At 46.8% G+C, this 20,536-nt stretch overlaps 1 protein-coding gene across 18 annotated transcripts in view; it reads right to left on the bottom strand.

Moving 5' to 3' along the window:
* LOC118371831 (peripheral plasma membrane protein CASK-like) overlaps positions 1-20,536 on the bottom strand; it is a 65,090-nt gene that overhangs the window by 42,528 nt on the left and 2,026 nt on the right. For 11 of the 18 annotated variants that reach the window (XM_052499742.1, XM_052499746.1, XM_052499751.1 and 8 more), the window contains exons 2-5: positions 10,087-10,199; positions 6,431-6,536; positions 6,148-6,231; positions 1,104-1,176 (exon numbers count right to left, since the gene is read on the bottom strand). In XM_052499742.1, the coding sequence (XP_052355702.1) occupies positions 1,104-1,176; positions 6,148-6,231; positions 6,431-6,536; positions 10,087-10,199 (376 nt within the window). The remainder of the gene's footprint in view (positions 1-1,103; positions 1,177-6,147; positions 6,232-6,430; positions 6,537-10,086; positions 10,200-20,536) is intronic. The other 7 variants (XM_052499753.1, XM_052499745.1, XM_052499759.1 and 4 more) reach the window with 1 other exon arrangement.

The raw sequence follows: 20,536 nt of genomic DNA, 5'->3' as shown, positions 1-20,536 counted from the left end.
TGTACACTACATACACTCAACACAGGGGGAAGGTGTAACTTTGTGTACACTACATACACTCAACACAGGGGAAGGTGTAACTTTGTGTACACTACATACACTCAACACAGGGGAAGGTGTAACTTTGTGTACACTACATACACTCAACACAGGGGAAGGTGTAACTTTGTGTACACTACATACACTCAACACAGGGGAAGGTGTAACTTTGTGTACACTACATACACTCAACACAGGGGGTAGGTGTAACTTTGTGTACACTACATACACTCAACACAGGGGAAGGTGTAACTTTGTGTACACTACATACTCAACACAGGGGAAGGTGTAACTTTGTGTACACTACATACACTCAACACAGGGGGTAGGTGTAACTTTGTGTACACTACATACACTCAACACAGGGGGAAGGTGTAACTTTGTGTACACTACATACACTCAACACAGGGGGAAGGTGTAACTTTGTGTACACTACATACACTCAACACAGGGGGAAGGTGTAACTTTGTGTACACTACATACACTCAACACAGGGGGAAGGTGTAACTTTGTGTACACTACATACACTCAACACAGGGGGAAGGTGTAACTTTGTGTACACTACATACCCTCAACACAGGGGGAAGGTGTAACTTTGTGTAAACACACAAACAGACTGACTTACTGACATTGGTATTAACACACAAGCAAAAGCTCCCCTTATCCCCTCTGGGAGTCACCAAATGTGTCTGTTTGTGGGCAGGGCTCGCCCCATCTGGTCTGGCATTGTGGCCTACTGTATGTTAGAGAAGTAATCCTATAGTAATCACTGAAGCTGTGCTGTCTGGCCTGTCAAACAGGGTTTCAGCAGGGTTTCCCCTGACACTAAACACTAATCCAGCCCCAGCTTAACTCACCTTCATTACTAGTTAGCCTACTACTCCTACAACCCAATGGGCTAAGCTGATGTCGTTGGGTTAGTCGATATACACTCAATACGAGGAGACAGACGGTGGATCACCAATGGTTACTCCATTCTGTTTGAAATCAATAGATGCCATTGACAACAGTGCTGTTTAGATAAGGGGGAAGTGGGACTGGAGATCTGGAGTAGGGGAGCTTACCTTCACGTCACGGTGAATCACGTTGTTGTCATGGCAATACCGCAGCGCCTCCAAGATCTGTCTCATGTAGTGACTAAAAGACAAGAATGAAGAAAAAAAGGGGGAGAGAGAATGAAGAGGAAGAGAGAGAATGAAGAGGAAGAGAGAGAATGAAGAGGAAGAATGAAGAGGAAGGGGGAGAGAGAGAGAGAATGAAGAGAAAGGGGGAGAGAGAGAATGAAGAAAAAGGGTGAGAGAGAGAGAATGAAGGAAAAGGGTGAGAGAGAGAATGAAGGAAAAGGGTGAGAGAGAGAATGAAGGAAAAGGGTGAGAGAGAGAATGAAGGAAAAGGGTGAGAGAGAGAGAATGAAGAAAAAGGGTGAGAGAGAGAGAATGAAGAAAAATGGTGAGAGAGAATGAAGGAAAGGGGTGTGAGAGAGAATGAAGAAAAGCAGGGAGAGAGAGAATGAAGAAAAGGGGGGAGAGAGAGAGAGAATGAAGAAAAGGGGGGAGAGAGAGAATGAAGAGAAAGGGGGAGAGAGAGAGAATGAAGAAAAGGGGGGAGAGAGAGAATGAAGAAAAAGGGGGAATGAAGAGAAAGGGGGAGAAAGGGTGAATGAAGAGGGGGAGAGAGAGAGAATGAAGAAAAAGGGTGAGAGAGAGAATGAAGAAAAAGGGTGAGAGAGAGAATGAAGGAAAAGGGTGAGAGAGAGAATGAAGGAAAAGGGTGAGAGAGAGAATGAAGAAAAAGGGTAAGAGAGAATGAAGGAAAAGGGTGAGAGAGAGAGAACGAAGGAAAAGGGTGAGAGAGAGAGAACGAAGGAAAAGGGTGAGAGAGAGAGAACGAAGGAAAAGGGTGAGAGAGAGAGAATGAAGGAAAAGGGTGAGAGAGAGAATGAAGAAAAAGGGTGAGAGAGAATGAAGGAAAAGGGTGAGAGAGAATGAAGGAAAACGGTGAGAGAGAGAATGAAGAAAAAGGGTGAGAGAGAATGAAGGAAAAGGGTGAGAGAGAGAATGAAGAAAAAGGGTGAGAGAGAGAAAATGAAGAAAAAGGGTGAGAGAGAATGAAGGAAAAGGGGGAGAGAGAGAATGAAGAAAAGGGGGAGAGAGAGAATGAAGAAAAGGGGGAGAGAGAGAATGAAGAAAAGGGGGGAGAGAGAGAATGAAGAAAAGGGGGGAGAGAGAGAATGAAGAAAAGGGGGGAGAGAGAGAATGAAGAAAAGGGGGGTGAGAGAATGAAGAAAAGGGGGGAGAGAGAGAATGAAGAAAAGGGGGGTGAGAGAGAATGAAGAAAAGGGGGGAGAGAGAGAATGAAGAAAAAGGGGGAGAATGAAGAAAAAGGGGGAGAATGAAGAAAAAGGGGGAGAATGTAGAGAAAGGGGGAGAGAGAGCGAATGAAGAAAAAGTGGGAGAGAGAGAATGAAGAGGAAGGGGGAGAGAGAGAGAGAGAATGAAGAGAAAGGGGGGAGAGAGAGAGAGAGAATGAAGAGAAAGGGGGAGAGAGAGAGAGAATGAAGAGAAAGGGGGAGAGAGAGAGAGAATGAAGAGAAAGGGGGAGAGAGAGAGAGAGAATGAAGAGAAAGGGGGAGAGAGAGAGAATGAAGGAAAAGGGTGAGAGAGAATGAAGGAAAAGGGTGAGAGAGAGAGAATGAAGGAAAAGGGTGAGAGAGAATGAAGGAAAAGGGTGAGAGAGAATGAAGGAAAAGGGTGAGAGAGAGAGAATGAAGAAAAAGGGTGAGAGAGAATGAAGGAAAAGGGTGAGAGAGAGAATGAAGAAAAGCAGGGAGAGAGAGAATGAAGAAAAGGGGGGAGAGAGAGAATGAAGAAAAAGGGGGAATGAAGAGAAAGGGGGGAGAAAGGGTGAATGAAGAGGGGGAGAGAGAGAGAATAAAGAAAAAGGGTGAGAGAGAATGAAGGAAAAGGGTGAGAGAGAGAATGAAGGAAAAAGGTGAGAGAGAGAATGAAGGAAAAGGGTGAGAGAGAGAATGAAGGAAAAGGGTGAGAGAGAGAATGAAGGAAAAGGGTGAGAGAGAGAATGAAGGAAAAGGGTGAGAGAGAGAGAATGAAGGAAAAGGGTGAGAGAGAGAGAATGAAGGAAAAGGGTGAGAGAGAGAATGAAGGAAAAGGGTGAGAGAGAGAGAATGAAGGAAAAGGGTGAGAGAGAGAGAATGAAGGAAAAGGGTGAGAGAGAGAGAATGAAGGAAAAGGGTGAGAGAGAATGAAGAAAAAGGGTGAGAGAGAATGAAGGAAAAGGGTGAGAGAGAATGAAGGAAAAGGGTGAGAGAGATAATGAAGAAAAGCAGGGAGAGAGAGAATGAAGAAAAAGGGTGAGAGAGAAAATGAAGAAAAAGGGTGAGAGAGAATGAAGAAAAAGGGGGAGAATGAAGAAAAGGGGGAGAGAGAGAATGAAGAAAAAGGGGGAGAATGAAGAAAAAGGGGGAGAATGAAGAAAAAGGGGGAGAATGTAGAGAAAGGGGGAGAGAGAGAGAGAATGAAGAGGAAGGGGGAGAGAGAGAATGAAGAGGGAGGGGGGAGAGAGAGAATGACGAGAAAGGGGGAGAATGAAGAAGGGGAGAATGAAGAGAAAGGGGGAGAGAGAGAGAGAAAATGAAGAGAAAGGGGGGGGGGAGAATGAAGAGAACGGGGGGGAGAGAGAGAGAGCGAATGAAGAGAAAGGGGGAGAGAGAGAGAATGAAGAGAAAGGGGAGAGAGAGAGAATGAAGAGAAAGGGGAGGGAGAGAGAGAATGAAGAGAAAGGGGGAGAGAGAGAGAATGAAGAGAAAGGGGGAGAGAGAGAGAATGAAGAGAAAGGGGGAGGGAGAGAGAGAATGAAGAGAAAGGGGGAGAGAGAGAGAATGAAGAGAAAGGGGGAGAGAGAGAGAATGAAGAGAAAGGGGGAGAGAGAGAGAATGAAGAGAAAGGGGAAGAGAGAGAATGAAGAGAAAGGGGAAGAGAGAGAATGAAGAGAAAGGGAAAGAGAGAGAATGAAGAGAAAGGGGGAGAGAGAGAGAATGAAGAGAAATGGGGAGAGAGAATGAAGAGAAAGGGGGAGAGAGAGAGAATGAAGAGAAAGGGGAAGAGAGAGAGAATGAAGAGAAAGGGGGAGAGAGAGAGAGAATGAAGAGAAAGGGGGAGAGAGAGAGAATGAAGAGAAAGGGGGAGAGAGAGAGAATGAAGAGAAAGGGGAGAGAGAGAGAGAATGAAGAGGAAGGGGGAGAGAGAGAATGAAGAGGGAGGGGGAGAGAGAGAATGACGAGAAAGGGGGAGAATGAAGAAAAAGGGGGAGAATGTAGAGAAAGGGGGAGAGAGAGAGAGAATGAAGAGGAAGGGGGAGAGAGAGAATGAAGAGGGAGGGGGGAGAGAGAGAATGACGAGAAAGGGGGAGAATGAAGAAAGGGGAGAATGAAGAGAAAGGGGGAGAGAGAGAGAGAGAATGAAGAGAAAGGGGGGGGGGGAGAATGAAGAGAACGGGGGGGAGAGAGAGAGAGCGAATGAAGAGAAAGGGGGAGAGAGAGAGAGAGAGAGAATGAAGAGAAAGGGGGAGAGAGAGAGAGAATGAAGAGAAAGGGGGAGAGAGAGAAGGAAGAGAAAGGGGAAGAGAGAGAGAGAGAAAGAAGAGAAAGGGGAGAGAGAGAGAGAGAATGAAGAGAAAGAAGGGAGAGAGAGAGAGAGAATGAAGAGAAAGGGGGAGAGAGAGAGAGAATGAAGAGAAAGGGGGAGGTAGAGAGAATGAAGAGAAAGGGGAAGAGAGAGAATGAAGAGAAAGGGGAAGAGAGAGAATGAAGAGAAAGGGGGAGAGAGAAAGAAGAGAAAGGGGGAGAGAGAATGAAGAGAAAGGGGGAGAGAGAGAGAATGAAGAGAAAGGGGAAGAGAGAGAGAGAATGAAGAGAAAGGGGGAGAGAGAGAGAATGAAGAGAAAGGGGAAGAGAGAGAGAGAGAATGAAGAGAAAGGGGAAGAGAGAGAGAGAATGAAGAGAAAGGGGGAGAGAGAGAGAGAATGAAGAGAAAGGGGAAGAGAGAGAGAGAATGAAGAGAAAGGGGGAGAGAGAGAGAATGAAGAGAAAGGGGGAGAGAGAGAGAATGAAGAGAAAGGGGGAGAGAGAGAGAATGAAGAGAAAGGGGAAGAGAGAGAGAATGAAGAGAAAGGGGAAGAGAGAGAGAATGAAGAGAAAGGGGAAGAGAGAGAGAATGAAGAGAAAGGGGAAGAGAGAGAGAGAATGAAGAGAAAGGGGAAGAGAGAGAGAGAATGAAGAGAAAGGGGAAGAGAGAGAGAGAATGAAGAGAAAGGGGGAGAGAGAGAGAGAATGAAGAGAAAGGGGGAGGGAGAGAGAGAATGAAGAGAAAGGGGAGGGAGAGAGAGAATGAAGAGAAAGGGGGAGGGAGAGAGAGAATGAAGAGAAAGGGGGAGAGAGAGAGAGAATGAAGAGAAAGGGGGAGAGAGAGAGAATGAAGAGAAAGGGGGAGAGAGAGAGAATGAAGAGAAAGGGGGAGAGAGAGAGAATGAAGAGAAAGGGGGAGAGAGAGAGAATGAAGAGAAAGGGGGAGAGAGAGAATGAAGAGAAAGGGGGAGGGAGAGAGAATGAAGAGAAAGGGGGAGAGAGAGAGAATGAAGAGAAAGGGGGAGGGAGAGAATGAAGAGAAAGGGGGAGGGAGAGAGAATGAAGAGAAAGGGGGGAGAGAGAGAGAATGAAGAGAAAGGGGGAGGGAGAGAGAGAATGAAGAGAAAGGGGGAGAGAGACAGAGAATGAAGAGAAAGGGGGAGAGAGACAGAGAATGAAGTGGAAGGAGGAGAGTGTGGGAATTAGCAACACCACTACTTCTTAGAGAGCTCCTTCTAAAAGCACTTCATTACAGGCATGTAGAGTCCCCAAGGTGCTCATCGTCCTACCACTGAATACTTGGCCACTTACTTCAAATGAGACCTTGGTTGAAAATGTCAATGTGACGTGCGTGTTACTGGATACGGCTTCAATCAGCCCGCGTCACAATTTCAAAACACAAGTCAGCTCCGTCCATACTAGAGAGGCAGAGAGGAAATAAGGGAATCTAAGAGTCAAGCTTTTACCTGGCTACAGCTTCACTGTAGACAAAACCAGCATCCGCCCGCTTCACAGTCTCAAAACACAGGTCAGCTGTATCCATACTATGTCAGAGAGGTAGAAATCACATAAAACAAAACTTTATTGAATTTGGATTACACTGTTAGTACAGAAAGTCAATAGGGAGGGACCATTCTAGAATATCAAGTTAAATCTAGAACAGAAATTCTAGAATTTAGTCCATTCTAGAATAGAAAGTCAATAGGTGACCATTCAAGAAACAAAATGGCCGAAACACAACCAACTTACAACTCAAAGACCATGTAGAGCATGCCATCTGAGCTGTAGGTTTCTAGTAGCTCTACGATGTGAGGGTGCTTCAGCATGTGACAGATACTGGCCTCTCTCTTCAGATCTGTGGAGGAAACAGGAGAGATAAGAGATGGAAACCATTTTTCAGTATTGAGATGCATCCGTTTGTCCTCATTTCCCCTTTTCAACACACTCTTCCTCTCCTCCTCATCTTGCCCCATAGCTTATAGGTGTGTGCCCTCCCTCTCTTCCTCCTGACCTCTCCACCGCGCTGACCCAGGTAGCAGACTCCAGTCGGAGGGCAGGAGGGAGGTTAAGAGAAGAGGAAACACCTCCGGCACGTGTTAGTTTGTTCCTTCCCTCTCTTCCCCAACCACATAAACATCAAAGGAGATTAACATGGAGGGGTGCACGTGTGCAGGCAGGGAGAGGCTTGACTGCAGCGCGGGAAGTGCACACACAAGGAAGTAGCAAAGAGCGAAGAACACAGTACACACACACACACACACACACACACACACACACACACACACACACACACACACACACACACACACACACACACACACACACACACACACACACACACACACACACACACACACACACACACAGAGAACAAAAAGGGGCAAAATAGAAAGTGAAGCTGTGGGAGCTCATGTGGCACTAGAGGCGTCGTCTGGAGTTCGACCCAGTCAGACACACTGCACTGTTGTCCTCCTCTGTTCTGCAGTTCACATCCCCCTATACAGACCTCATTTACACACTCCCCAGTCTACTGGTCTGCAGAGACTACAAACGTGTGTGCGGTGTTGTGACGGGCCTAACTCATGACGTAAGACCCAGAGACAGAGTCCTTATTCTCTCACTATCTCTGTGTTGAGTCTCTCTCTCTGCATTCCTTGATCTCTGTCTCTCCCTCTCTCTCTCACACACAGAAGACCAAGAGTACGAGTCCGAGAGAGGAAAACAGAACAGATGATACATAGTAGTAAGTGAGGGGGGTATAGTCTAACAGTATGGATTTACTGGATAGCGTAGCAGGATAGATGTGCTCTCTACACACACCCTGTTCAATGAAGCCCAGTCTGCTTGATAACTCAAAATGTCACTGCTCACAATTAACATGACTGGTTTCTGTGAGTTTCTGTAAAACTACAGCAGGAGGGGAGGCAGAGGTTAGTTTCATCGGGGGTCCAACTGTCTTTTCTGCCAGCGCTGTGGGGTTTTAAATGAAAGTGACATTTACGAGTTCCAACCAGCCCAACTCTACAGCCAGAAATCAATCTCTCAGCATTCAAACACACTGGAGGTCCTCTCTCTCTCTCTTCTCCCTCTCTGTTGCTCTACTTCTAACTCTCTCTTTCTCCCCCTCTCTTCTTCTCACTCTCTGATTAGCAGGTATTCTTTCCCTCTATCAGTTTACTTGGTTCTTCCAGACACTATATCAGTTTACTAGGTTCTTCCAGACCCTATATCAGTTTACTTGGTTCTTCCAGACACTATATCAGTTTACTAGGTTCTTCCAGACCCTATATCAGCTTACTTGGTTCTTCCAGACACTATATCAGTTTACTTGGTTCTTCCAGCCCCTATATCAGTTTACTAGGTTCTTCCAGACCCTATATCAGTTTACTTGGTTCTTCCAGACACTATATCAGTTTACTTGGTTCTTCCAGACACTTTATCAGTTTACTAGGCTCTTCCAGCCCCTATATCAGTTTACTAGGTTCTTCCAGGCCCTATATCAGTTTACTAGGTTCTTTCAGAGCCACTCTGTATATCAGTTTACTAGGTTCTTCCAGACCCTATATCAGCTTACTTCGGCTCTTCCAGACCCTATATCAGCTTACTTCGGCTCTTCCAGACCCTATATCAGTTTACTAGGCTCTTCCAGACCCTATATCAGTTTACTTGGTTCTTCCAGACTCTATATCAGTTTACTAGGTTCTTCCAGACCCTATATCAGTTTGCTTGGTTCTTCCAGGCCCTATATCAGTTTACTAGGCTCTTCCAGACCCTCTATCAGTTTACTAGGTTCTTTCAAAGCCACTCTGTATATCAGTTTACCAGGCTCTTCCAGCCCCTATATCAGTTTACTTGGTTCTTCCAGACTCTATATCAGTTTACTAGGTTCTTCCAGACTCTATATCAGTTTACTAGGTTCTTCCAGACTCTATATCAGTTTACTAGGTTCTTCCAGACCCTCTATCAGTTTACTAGGTTCTTCCAGACCCTCTATCAGTTTACTAGGTTCTTTCAAAGCCACTCTGTATATCAGTTTACTAGGTTCTTCCAGACCCTATATCAGCTTACTAGGTTCTTCCAGACCCTATATCAGCTTACTAGGTTCTTCCAAACACTATATCAGTTTATTAGGTTCTTCCAGAACCTATATCAGCTTACTAGGTTCTTCCAGACCCTATATCAGTTTACTAGGCTCTTCCAGACCCTATATCAGTATACTAGGCTCTTCCAGCCCCTATATCAGTTTACTAGGTTCTTCCAGGCCCTATATCAGTTTACTAGGTTCTTTCAGAGCCACTCTGTATATCAGTTTACTAGGTTCTTCCAGACCCTATATCAGCTTACTAGGCTCTTCCAGACCCTATATCAGTTTACTAGGCTCTTCCAGAGCCAGACTCTATATCAGTTTACTAGGCTCTTCCAGAGCCAGACTCTATATCAGTTTACTAGGCTCTTCCAGACCCTATATCAGTTTACTTGGTTCTTCCAGACTCTATATCAGTTTACTAGGTTCTTCCAGACCCTATATCAGTTTACTTGGTTCTTCCAGACTCTATATCAGTTTACTAGGTTCTTCCAGGCCCTATATCAGTTTACTAGGCTCTTCCAGACCCTCTAACAGTTTACTAGGTTCTTTCAAAGCCACTCTGTATATCAGTTTACCAGGCTCTTCCAGCCCCTATATCAGTTTACTTGGTTCTTCCAGCCTCTATATCAGTTTACTAGGTTCTTCCAGACTCTATATCAGTTTACTAGGTTCTTCCAGACCCTCTATCAGTTTACTAGGTTCTTTCAAAGCCACTCTGTATATCAGTTTACTAGGTTCTTCCAGACCCTATATCAGCTTACTAGGTTCTTCCAGACCCTATATCAGCTTACTAGGTTCTTCCAGACCCTATATCAGCTTACTAGGTTCTTCCAAACACTATATCAGTTTATTAGGTTCTTCCAGACCCTATATCAGTTTACTAGGTTCTTCCAGACCCTATATCAGTTTACTAGGTTATTCCAGACCCTATATCAGTTTACCAGGCTCTTCCAGACCCTATATCAGTTTACTAGGTTCTTCCAGACTCTATATCAGTTTACTAGGTTCTTCCAGACTCTATATCAGTTTACTAGGTTCTTCCAGACTCTATATCAGTTTACTCAACAATCCCTCTTTATTACGCTATCAATATTTTCACACACAATTCTGTCTTTCGATTTCCTTATGGTGCTGTCCTTGGCCCAGCTCTGACCGGAGCATCACAGATGGCACACCATGAACGCCAAAACCCAGGGCACTGCCACCACAGTGTGACACACACACAGACAGAACAGCATGACACGGCAGGAAACTGCATGGAAAGTTAGTATGCATCAGCGCTTTATCCACACAGCGCATGAGTGTGACTCTTCCTTACCCTCTGTGCTGAGGCCAGGGCTGGAGGTGAAACTGGCCACATCTACGATCTTCACTGCAAACTGCTGCCCTGTGTCCCTGTTGATACAGCGTCTCACCACACTGAAGGGACCCCTGGAAGACAGAAAACACAGTGGGTTAGTCACGTTTCTCAGACACACACACACACACACACACACACACACACACACACACACACACACACACACACACACACACACACACACACACACACACACACACACACACACACACACACACACACACACACACACACACACACACGGAATAGGGGGAAGGGGTCGATTTGGAATTCATTCTTGGATTATCTGGCACCTTTACATTCTCTCTGTTCTTCCCTTTTGGCCTTCAGTCATCACAGTGCAGTAACAATAACCCAATAGCCCTGGATATGATGGAGCCTAATGCTGGAGATGGAGCAGCTAGCGACGTAGCCTAGCCTCCTCTCCTCCACCTGGGGAATTACAGAGCAGTGGTGAGCACAGCTGTGAAGACGAAAATAAAAGCCCCATTACAGAGGCCTCGAGGCAGGGAGAAATAGCATTGCTGACCAGGGTGGTGGGTTGGGTTGAGGATATGATAAGGGAAGTGTACTGTGCAAGGTTGTAAATCCCAAAGGGACTGTGGGGCACACACACAAAGGCACCCTCACAAGGGCACACACACACAGACACACACAAAGAGTAGTAGAGGAAATAAACCTAGACCAAACACACATTTACACACACACAAACACACACCCTCAAGTCCCCATTGCACATAGTGCTCAGCTGTTCCACTCAGTATAATCTTAAAGGCTGTGGCACTGATGCTGACGGAGACGCGTGACTGAAAGGCATCTGTCAGCGCACACACACACACACACACACACACACACACACACACACACACACACACACACACACACACACACACACACACACACACACACACACACACACACACACACACACACACACACACACACACACACACACACACAGAAATAAGAGCCATCACTAAACAGCAATGCATAAAACTCAGTGGCAGAGATTTCAACTCCATCAAAACAGAGTTAAGGCTAATTCATAAAAGTGTCCAATACAATAGGTCTACAATTCAAAATCCTATAACTACTAAACAATAGGTAGGGGGTTACAGCCACCATGTGTGGGCCTCTCCTACTATAATGATTAACCCAGCTATCTGCCTCTGGGTGGGGGGAAGAGTGGAGGCTCTGTGAAGACTGACCCATATGCTAAAGAAAATATCCCCCAGACATGACTCAATCTGTGAAAACAGAGACTCCCTAAACCCCCCACTCCAGTGGGGTTGTAAGACAGCCCTGGCTGACAGACGTTTATCTCCTTAAGACAAAGGCGCAAGTCGAAACACAACCACTGGTTCACCTCCACCATAGCTCCTTCCAAAGGGGTAACACTGGTTCCCTTCCCCACCTAGCTCCTCCCTACGGTGTAACACTGGTTCCCTTCCCTCCTAGCTCCTCCCTACGGTGTAACACTGGTTTCCTTCCCCCCTAGCTCCTCCCTACGGTGTAACACTGGTTTCCTTCCCCCCTAGTTCCTCCCTAAGGTGTAACACTGGTTTCCTTCCCCCCTAGCTCCTCCCTACGGTGTAACACTGGTTCCCTTACCTCCTAGCTCCTCCCTACGGTGTAACACTGGTTCCCTTCCCCACCTAGCTCCTCCCTACGGTGTAACACTGGTTCCCTTCCCTCCTAGCTCCTCCCTACGGTGTAACACTGGTTTCCTTCCCCCCTAGCTCCTCCCTACGGTGTAACACTGGTTTCCTTCCCCCCTAGTTCCTCCCTACGGTGTAACACTGGTTTCCTTCCCCCCTAGCTCCTCCCTACGGTGTAACACTGGTTCCCTTACCTCCTAGCTCCTCCCTACGGTGTAACACTGGTTTCCTTCCCCCCTAGTTCCTCCATATGGTGTAACACTGGTTCCCTTCCCTCCTAGCTCCTCCCTACGGTGTAACACTGGTTCCCTTCCCTCCTAGCTCCTCCCTACGGTGTAACACTGGTTCCCTTCCCTCCTAGCAACACTGGTTCCCTTCCCCCCCTAGTTCCTCCCTACGGTGTAACACTGGTTTCCTTCCCTCCTAGCTCCTCCCTACGGTGTAACACTGGTTCCCTTCCCTCCTAGTTCCTCCATACGGTGTAACACTGGTTTCCTTCCCTCCTAGCTCCTCCCTACGGTGTAACACTGGTTCCCTTCCCTCCTAGCTCCTCCATATGGTGTAACACTGGTTTCCTTCCCTCCTAGCTCCTCCCTACGGTGTAACACTGGTTCCCTTCCCTCCTAGCTCCTCCCTACGGTGTAACACTGGTTCCCTTCCCTCCTAGCTCCTCCATATGGTGTAACACTGGTTTCCTTCCCTCCTAGCTCCTCCCTACGGTGTAACACTGGTTCCCTTCCCTCCTAGCTCCTCCCTACGGTGTAACACTGGTTCCCTTCCCTCCTAGCTCCTCCCTACGGTGTAACACTGGTTTCCTTCCCTCCTAGTTCCTCCCTACGGTGTAACACTGGTTTCCTTCCCTCCTAGTTCCTCCCTACGGTGTAACACTGGTTCCCTTCCCTCCTAGTTCCTCCCTACGGTGTAACACTGGTTCCCTTCCCTCCTAGTTCCTCCCTACGGTGTAACACTGGTTCCCTTCCCTCCTCGCTCCTCCCTACGGTGTAACACTGGTTCCCTTACCTCCTAGCTCCTCCCTACGGTGTAACACTGGTTCCCTTCCCCCCTAGCTCCTCCCTACGGTGTAACACTGGTTCCCTTCCCTCCTAGCTCCTCCCTACGGTGTAACACTGCTTCCCTTCCCCCCTAGTTCCTCCCTACGGTGTAACACTGGTTTCCTTCCCCCCTAGTTCCTCCCTACGGTGTAACACTGGTTTCCTTCCCTCCTAGTTCCTCCCTACAGTGTAACACTGGTTTCCTTCCCCCCTAGTTCCTCCCTATGGTGTAACACTGGTTTCCTTCCCTCCTAGTTCCTCCCTACGGTGTAACACTGGTTTCCTTCCCCCCTATGGTGTAACACTGGTTTCCTTCCCCCCTAGCTCCTCCCTACGGTGTAACACTGGTTCCCTTCCCTCCTAGCTCCTCCCTACGGTGTAACACTGCTTCCCTTCCCCCCTAGTTCCTCCCTACGGTGTAACACTGGTTTCCATCCCCCCTAGTTCCTCCCTAAGGTGTAACACTGGTTTCCTTCCCCCCTAGTTCCTCCCTAAGGTGTAACACTGGTTTCCTTCCCCCCTAGCTCTTCCCTACGGTGTAACACTGGTTCCCTTCCCCCCCTAGTTCCTCCCTACGGTGTAACACTGGTTTCCTTCCCCCCTAGTTCCTCCCTACGGTGTAACACTGGTTTCCTTCCCCCCTAGCTCCTCCCTACGGTGTAACACTGGTTCCCTTCCCCCCCTAGTTCCTCCCTACGGTGTAACACTGGTTCCCTTCCCCCCCTAGTTCCTCCCTACGGTGTAACACTGGTTTCCATCCCCCCTAGTTCCTCCCTACGGTGTAACACTGGTTTCCTTCCCCCCTAGTTCCTCCCTACGGTGTAACACTGGTTTCCTTCCCCCCTAGTTCCTCCCTACGGTGTAACACTGGTTTCCTTCCCTCCTAGTTCCTCCCTAAGGTGTAACACTGGTTTCCTTCCCCCCTAGTTTCTCCCTACAGTGTAACACTGGTTTCCTTCCCTCCTAGTTCCTCCCTACGGTGTAACACTGGTTTCCTTCCCCCCTAGTTCCTCCCTACGGTGTAACACTGGTTTCCTTCCCTCCTAGCTCCTCCCTACGGTGTAACACTGGTTCCCTTCCCCCCTAGTTCCTCCATATGGTGTAACACTGGTTTCCTTCCCCCATAGTTCCTCCCTACAGTGTAACACTGATTTCCATCCCCCCTAGTTCCTCCCTAAGGTGTAACACTGGTTTCCATCCCCCCTAGTTCCTCCCTACGGTGTAACACTGGTTTCCTTCCCCCCTAGTTCCTCCCTACGGTGTAACACTGGTTTCCTTCCCTCCTAGTTCCTCCCTACAGTGTAACACTGGTTTCCTTCCCCCCTAGTTCCTCCCTATGGTGTAACACTGGTTTCCTTCCCTCCTAGTTCCTCCCTATGGTGTAACACTGGTTTCCTTCCCTCCTAGTTCCTCCCTACGGTGTAACACTGGTTTCCTTCCCCCCTATGGTGTAACACTGGTTTCCTTCCCCCCTAGTTCCTCCCTATGGTGTAACACTGGTTTCCTTCCCTCCTAGTTCCTCCCTATGGTGTAACACTGGTTTCCTTCCCTCCTAGTTCCTCCCTATGGTGTAACACTGGTTTCCTTCCCCCCTAGCTCCTCCCTACGGTGTAACACTGGTTCCCTTCCACCCTAAGCCCTGCTATGGTGTATGCAGACTGAAGGGATAGGGTAGTTGTAAGCAATAAGGTGTGGGCTTCACCTAGCCTTCATATGGGTTTTGATTTCATTCTACCATAGAGTTAACACCTAGGTCTGCAAACACTGAAGTGGTATGGAATAGAGACCAGCGATGTGTGTAGTATTGGACTGGACTAGTATTGCCCAGCCTAAATGTCAATAAAACTCCAATTATCTCCATGACACTGTGAAGAGCCGAAAGCCAGGTGAACTCAGTTGGGTTTGAGGTCAATTTCATAAGCTCAAGAATTCAAATATCCTCACAGAAGATGATAGACTAGCTGCCCAATTTGAATTTGTGAATCGAATTGCAATTAAGCTCCCTCGTTGTCAAATGTGGACTGAGTGAGTTCCAATGGAATTGACCCCGTCAAAGCCCCCACCCCTGGAAGGCGCCAAGGCAAGCGATCACACGCAGGAGTGTCATTCCACAGGGAAGGACTGTGAGAAAGGAGAGAGAGGGTAGGTACGCTTTGATGACATAGACACACACAGCTGTGCTCACAACATGGGCCCCCTCCCACGTTCAGCACGGTCCTGCAGTGTTAGTATTACCCGTTAGCACCTGGCCACCTTCTCACATTACCTTGGATGGGAACTAGAATGCCATTAGAGAAACGAGAGAGAATGGGAGAGATAGAAGGAACTGAGGTAGCCGAAGAAAGCCAAGAGTCGAGACAGGTCGTGAGTAGGAACGTTTAAACGAAATGTGGATCCTTAACGTTTAAAAAAAAATCCCTAAAACGGAAAAACAATGTTTTATTACCCACAAAATTATAAATCGCAGTGCAGCTGGCTCACCTACTCTTTGGTAATGGTGCGAGTGCGTGTTCCCTCTTCGGTCTGTTGCATGTAGAATATCCTAGCCTATTCATTGTGGATAGGCCCTGACTCCGTCTGCCTGGTAGCTGACCTGCCTATACAGTGCCCCTCCCATCTCTCTCCGTCCCTCGCTAGCTCGCTATGAAAGATGCTTGTTGTGAGTGTTTGTTCTCACAAGTACCGCAACTAATCAGTCTTGTTTTCTTTCTACTAAATGCCTCAGTAAATGTCACGGTATTTAACAAACCTTAAAGTACTTTATTTAGGAGTGATCTGTTCGCAGGCAGTAGGTAGGCAGTTTGATATTATTTGATTTGACAGTTCTGGTGGCCTAGTGATGGATGTTAGCCCCATTCAGAAGCACAGATCCTTTACAAATACAATTCCCGTCCAGTGGCGCTTCGAGACCATCTCCAGAGAAGGTTTCGTGTTGGTATTTAAAAAGCTGTAGTGTACCCTTACATACAAACATGCCGTAGCCGAGGCGCTTTCAATGGTATATGACTGCGGTAGATTTAACGTCATTGCCCGGCCCTAGCGGGCAGAATTCGGACCATTATTCTGCATTGTGAAATTTGTATGATTAAAAAAAAAATGTTTAAATGGCAGTTTAACCCTTGAGCACAATTGTCAATTTGTCACACCCCTAGTGAGTAGTAAAGAAAAGTTGCCTTCCATTGAGGTAGGCTAAGAATGTGACTCATACTTATCTCTTTTCTTGTCAGAGTCCGATTACAGTCCAATGATGGTGTTAAAAACAACGAGGCAGAGTTCAGTTAACTCGTCCCCGGATGCCAAACTGTGTACACACTAATTGCACCGAAAAGCATCTAAAATGCCAAGTGTCTGTTGAGATAGGAAAGTGGAAGAAATCACACAGCCCTAAATATTTGCTTGGTTTAATTTACTGATTACTTGAAGAGTACAACCTTTTGAATATTAATACAGGGCCATTAGGATTCATCCTGCTGTCCCAGAGTGCATCTGAAATTCACAGGCCGAAATACCTCTCGGACATTAAGCCAGTCTCAGTGCAGAGATTTCCACTTCTCTCCTAGACTCCAGTAGGGTAGGGGGCCTGAGGAGGAACGTGGGACCCCCAAACACTCATGTAGTCAGAGCTGAACTACCAGTTAAATGCACCTAACCATCGTGCTTCTTTAACTTACACCATCCCTTTCAGAATCCGATGGTGTTATGCAAGAGGGGAAAGTATCTATGTAGGAAAGGAGGAGTAACGAAGGAAAGAGGAAAGCAGGTGGGAGTACATGGGGATGTAAAAGAGAGGAAGGAATTAGGATGAAATAAATACAAATGGGGCACTTTTTGGAAAATAACCAGAGTCGGACACCAGAGGCCCAGGAGCCCTTAGACAAGCAGAGACCAAATTCAATATCACCTCCGAGTCCCCTGTTCTCAAAGCAGTCAACAAACCCATCTGTAAGAATAAATCAGCCAGGCCAAACTCCCCAGAGTCCACACTCCGTGAGGAGCTGACCACACACTTCCTGAGAAATAGTGAGGACAAGAAACAAGGAGAGAAGAGAAAGTTCGATGGAATGTAGAATTCTGAGAAGTGCCTCGGGAGGTGTGGGCAGACGGAGATTCTTGCCAGCATGCCTAGAGTCAGTTACATCATCTCATCATAATGGCTGAGGTGGAGGCTGGAGGGAGGGAGAACGGATCGTAGACCTGTAGATGAGGGTGTAGGCTAAACGGTCTGAATGACTGGGCCCAAGACACATGCACAGTACGGGAAAGACGGTGAAGGGTTTGTTATGTTTGTTCAGGGATAGCTTAGCCTTCGTATGTTCTATCAGTAACAAATGTACTGAGTGTTATGGTTGTACTGAGTGTTATGGTTGCTCAGAACCCATTAGAGGCTATACAACACACACACAAATGGTAGTTAGCCTAACGTGTAGCAAGTGTGTGTATTGTTTGTAGAGCTATGAATGAATTAAGAAAAACGGCAAACAAATCATTTTAAAAAATGCTTACATTTAATGAGCTCAATGCGATCCAAAGCATTAAAACGTAGGCTAGGAGTTGATGTTTAATTAGCTGAGCCAACGCGAGTCAGAGTACTGATCACTCCACCAGTTCCCAGCCATTCTGACAATATTCCAATCCTTCCTGGCTCTAATGAGTACCCCAGAGCCAGAATGAAGAGCCGCGATTCCAGTTGCACTTGTCTGCATTACTATTCCCATGCAGAGAATCATTATGAGCAGAGACGGCTCAAATTACCCACGCCTCGCCCATCCCCTTCAACTGGAGCTTAAATGCCCGGCCTGAGCACGTCATTGTGTTTACTGAAATGTAACACACACAATGGGCTAATAAGTAGGATTGCATAACCTGTTTGCGTGAGCTTTACTTCCCTCAGATAAGGATGCAGTGGAGAGTAAGGCCTTGTGCCATCTTTTGTTACAATAATGTCTGAATAGGCAATGGGCCTTAGTTCACTGCTCATGTACAGGGTCTCGCCTTGACTACTGTGCTTTGTTGAATCTGTTTATTCTGATTGTGCATTTGTTTTTACCAAAATGATTCAAACTAAATTGGAAGATAACATTTTAAAAAGGTTCGCTTCCAAAAGCCCCAGTAGGCTTCTACCAATGGTACTGCAGTAGACCTATAGCTTAGCAATAGGTCTGAGTTACTCGTAATGTCTACCAATACTCTCAACAGGGTGTCCCTCCACATCTCCTTTTTACTTTCTTAAAGGAGGAGAGGAGAGCCTGGTACTAACTGGCTGTCAGCCAACTGTGTATGGATCCGAAGGAACTTGATTCCTACAGAGCCAGAGGGGGAAGGGTTCCATTCTGGTCGATTCAGAATGTTCTAGATAGTGAGACTGAACACCCCATTCAGCTAAGCGTACAGTAAGCTACACCTCAGAGAACAATTCACTTAGTGTAGTGGTCAACTAGCAGGTTGCAGGTTGCAGGTCATCCTCAGAGCTTGACCCTACTGGCAATCCTCCCCACCCACCCAGTCACCTCCCATATATTGGCCATACATCACAAACCCCCGAGGTGACGTATTGCTATTATAAAGTGCTTACCAACGTAATTATAGCAGTAAAACTAAATGTTTTGTCATACCCGTGGTATACGGTCTGATATACCACAGCTTTCAGCCAATCAGCATTCAGGGCTCGAACCACCCAGTTACTTAAACGAGATTAGGTAGAAATAACAGAGAGTTTAAAACACTCCTCCAGCTCAGGAACTGAGCCGAAACAAAGGCTCAGTCGTCCCAAAGGCCTTCTGCCAACCCCAAACCTCCACTGTCTGCCAACCTTAGACAAATTATAGTAGAGGTGTTTGGATGTGTGCGTGTACTAGCCCGAAACTATTCCCTCATCAGCTAACACGAACACCTGCATATGTCGCTGGTTGACATGTCTATTTACACCGTTTCAGCCTCTGTCGGTAGCACGTCACACCTACTTTGGGAAGTGTCACCACAACATTTCAATCATTCACAGATCTACAGTGTCAGTCAAATGTCTCTCTCTCTCGTCAAACAAAATGTCTTGTTATAGTTCACAAACCTCCTCAGAGGGCTACAGGCCACGTGTGAAGTGAGTATTCCATTGACAGTTATTTTTAAGGCTACAGATCTCGTAAAAACCCACCTAGACTATATTAGTTACTTATGGAAATGATTCTCAGAGCCATGCATGGAAGCATAGGCAACACTAGAAGCGAAACAGAAAAATGACTGGCTGTAAAATCACATCCTACAAAGCGACAAACATTTGTTGCCGTGTCAACGCCACTTTAGACGTCCCTGACAATACAGACCCTTGAGCCGCGATAACAGCACGTCTTCAGCTCATTGAACACTCCATGAACTACCGAGGGAACGAAAACATCTGAACCAAAGGGAGCATGGGATAGCAGGAGAGGACTTGTTCTAAGCCTCTGTTCGTTGGTTCCCTAGCTCTTCTTGACAGTGAGTGTGGTTTACAAAAATTGGAGGTCAGCCCTGGAGTCCGCTGACATTAGTTATATATCCGGCCTCGGGGCAATCCTATTTCAAACCCTCTATTGTCTCCAATGATCTTCCTCAGCATCCCCTCCCTTCATCCTGGGCTGAGGAAAATGATCCCCAGCTTTCTGAATGAGAGGCTGGCAGAGTTCTCTACCTAAAAGACACTGGCGGGTACTCAGTGCTTTTGTCTGACAATCGCTTCACTGTCAGAAACTAGGCTGCGTCGCTGGTGGAGAGGATTGATTTGGAATCGTGCTTTTTGTTCAGCTCTTTTTCACAAATCTGGGACATAAATCAAGTTTATTGAAAAAGATTTGCTTCACTAAACAGAACCTGGTGATGTACAATGTAGCTGTTTTGGTGAAAGACGCCCTTGTGCCCTGACAACTATGAGTGAGAAAGGAAAGATGAAAGGAGGAACAAATGACTTTGGGAAGGGGAAGGTAGGAGGCCATGAAGCCCTTTCTGATCATGGTGATAACATAGTCATGGTGTAGGCTCCTCTGACTAGAGGCCCTCTCTGCGTTACTGCACCAAGGTAAGCCCTGGGCAGCTACTTATTTACCAGCTGTCCCGAGAACAGTATTGTCACCCATCACATAACATCTAACACCAGGACTGGGTAAAGTAGACCAGATCCTAGATCCGTCACTGAGTGAGGAGGTAACTGAAGCAGAGAGCTCCCCAAACAAAGAGTAGAGCCTGAGGGGCTGAAGAGCAATCAGCATGTGTCTCAGCCTGGACCCTAATGGACCCACGGGTCTCGATTGAGCATAGAGGGGGAGGGGAGCTTGGCCAGCTCCAAGACCACAGCAGCCTGCCTGCCCAGTCTTCATATGAAGGGGTGTGATCATCAGCCACAACAATAGAAATCTGGGGTAAAGGGAGTATTGGTTGGAGTGGGTGGTAGTTTCAATACATTTACATCTGGGTTTCCAGACTAATCTGTGAAAATGACATTGTTGTAAGCTATGTGAGGGCAAACTAGGTCTGCACCAAATAGAAGAGGCCCTCTTCAATCAACAACCACCTTCTTCCTGCACTAATGCATGTCAGGATTTATGTGCTTTACAAATCAATGTTTATAGTGTGAAACAGATAGAAAACTGAACTGCTTCTAGTCCTATCAATTATCTCAGTGTTGGAACTGGGAATGCTTTAAACATGTGTTATGTTATTCTGGAAATCTGA

Source organism: Oncorhynchus keta, chromosome 37 (assembly GCF_023373465.1).
Source record: "Oncorhynchus keta strain PuntledgeMale-10-30-2019 chromosome 37, Oket_V2, whole genome shotgun sequence".
Classification (NCBI taxonomy): Eukaryota; Metazoa; Chordata; class Actinopteri; order Salmoniformes; family Salmonidae; genus Oncorhynchus; species Oncorhynchus keta.
Note: the sequence above shows the minus strand (reverse complement) of the source record. Positions and strands in the feature narration are given on the sequence as shown.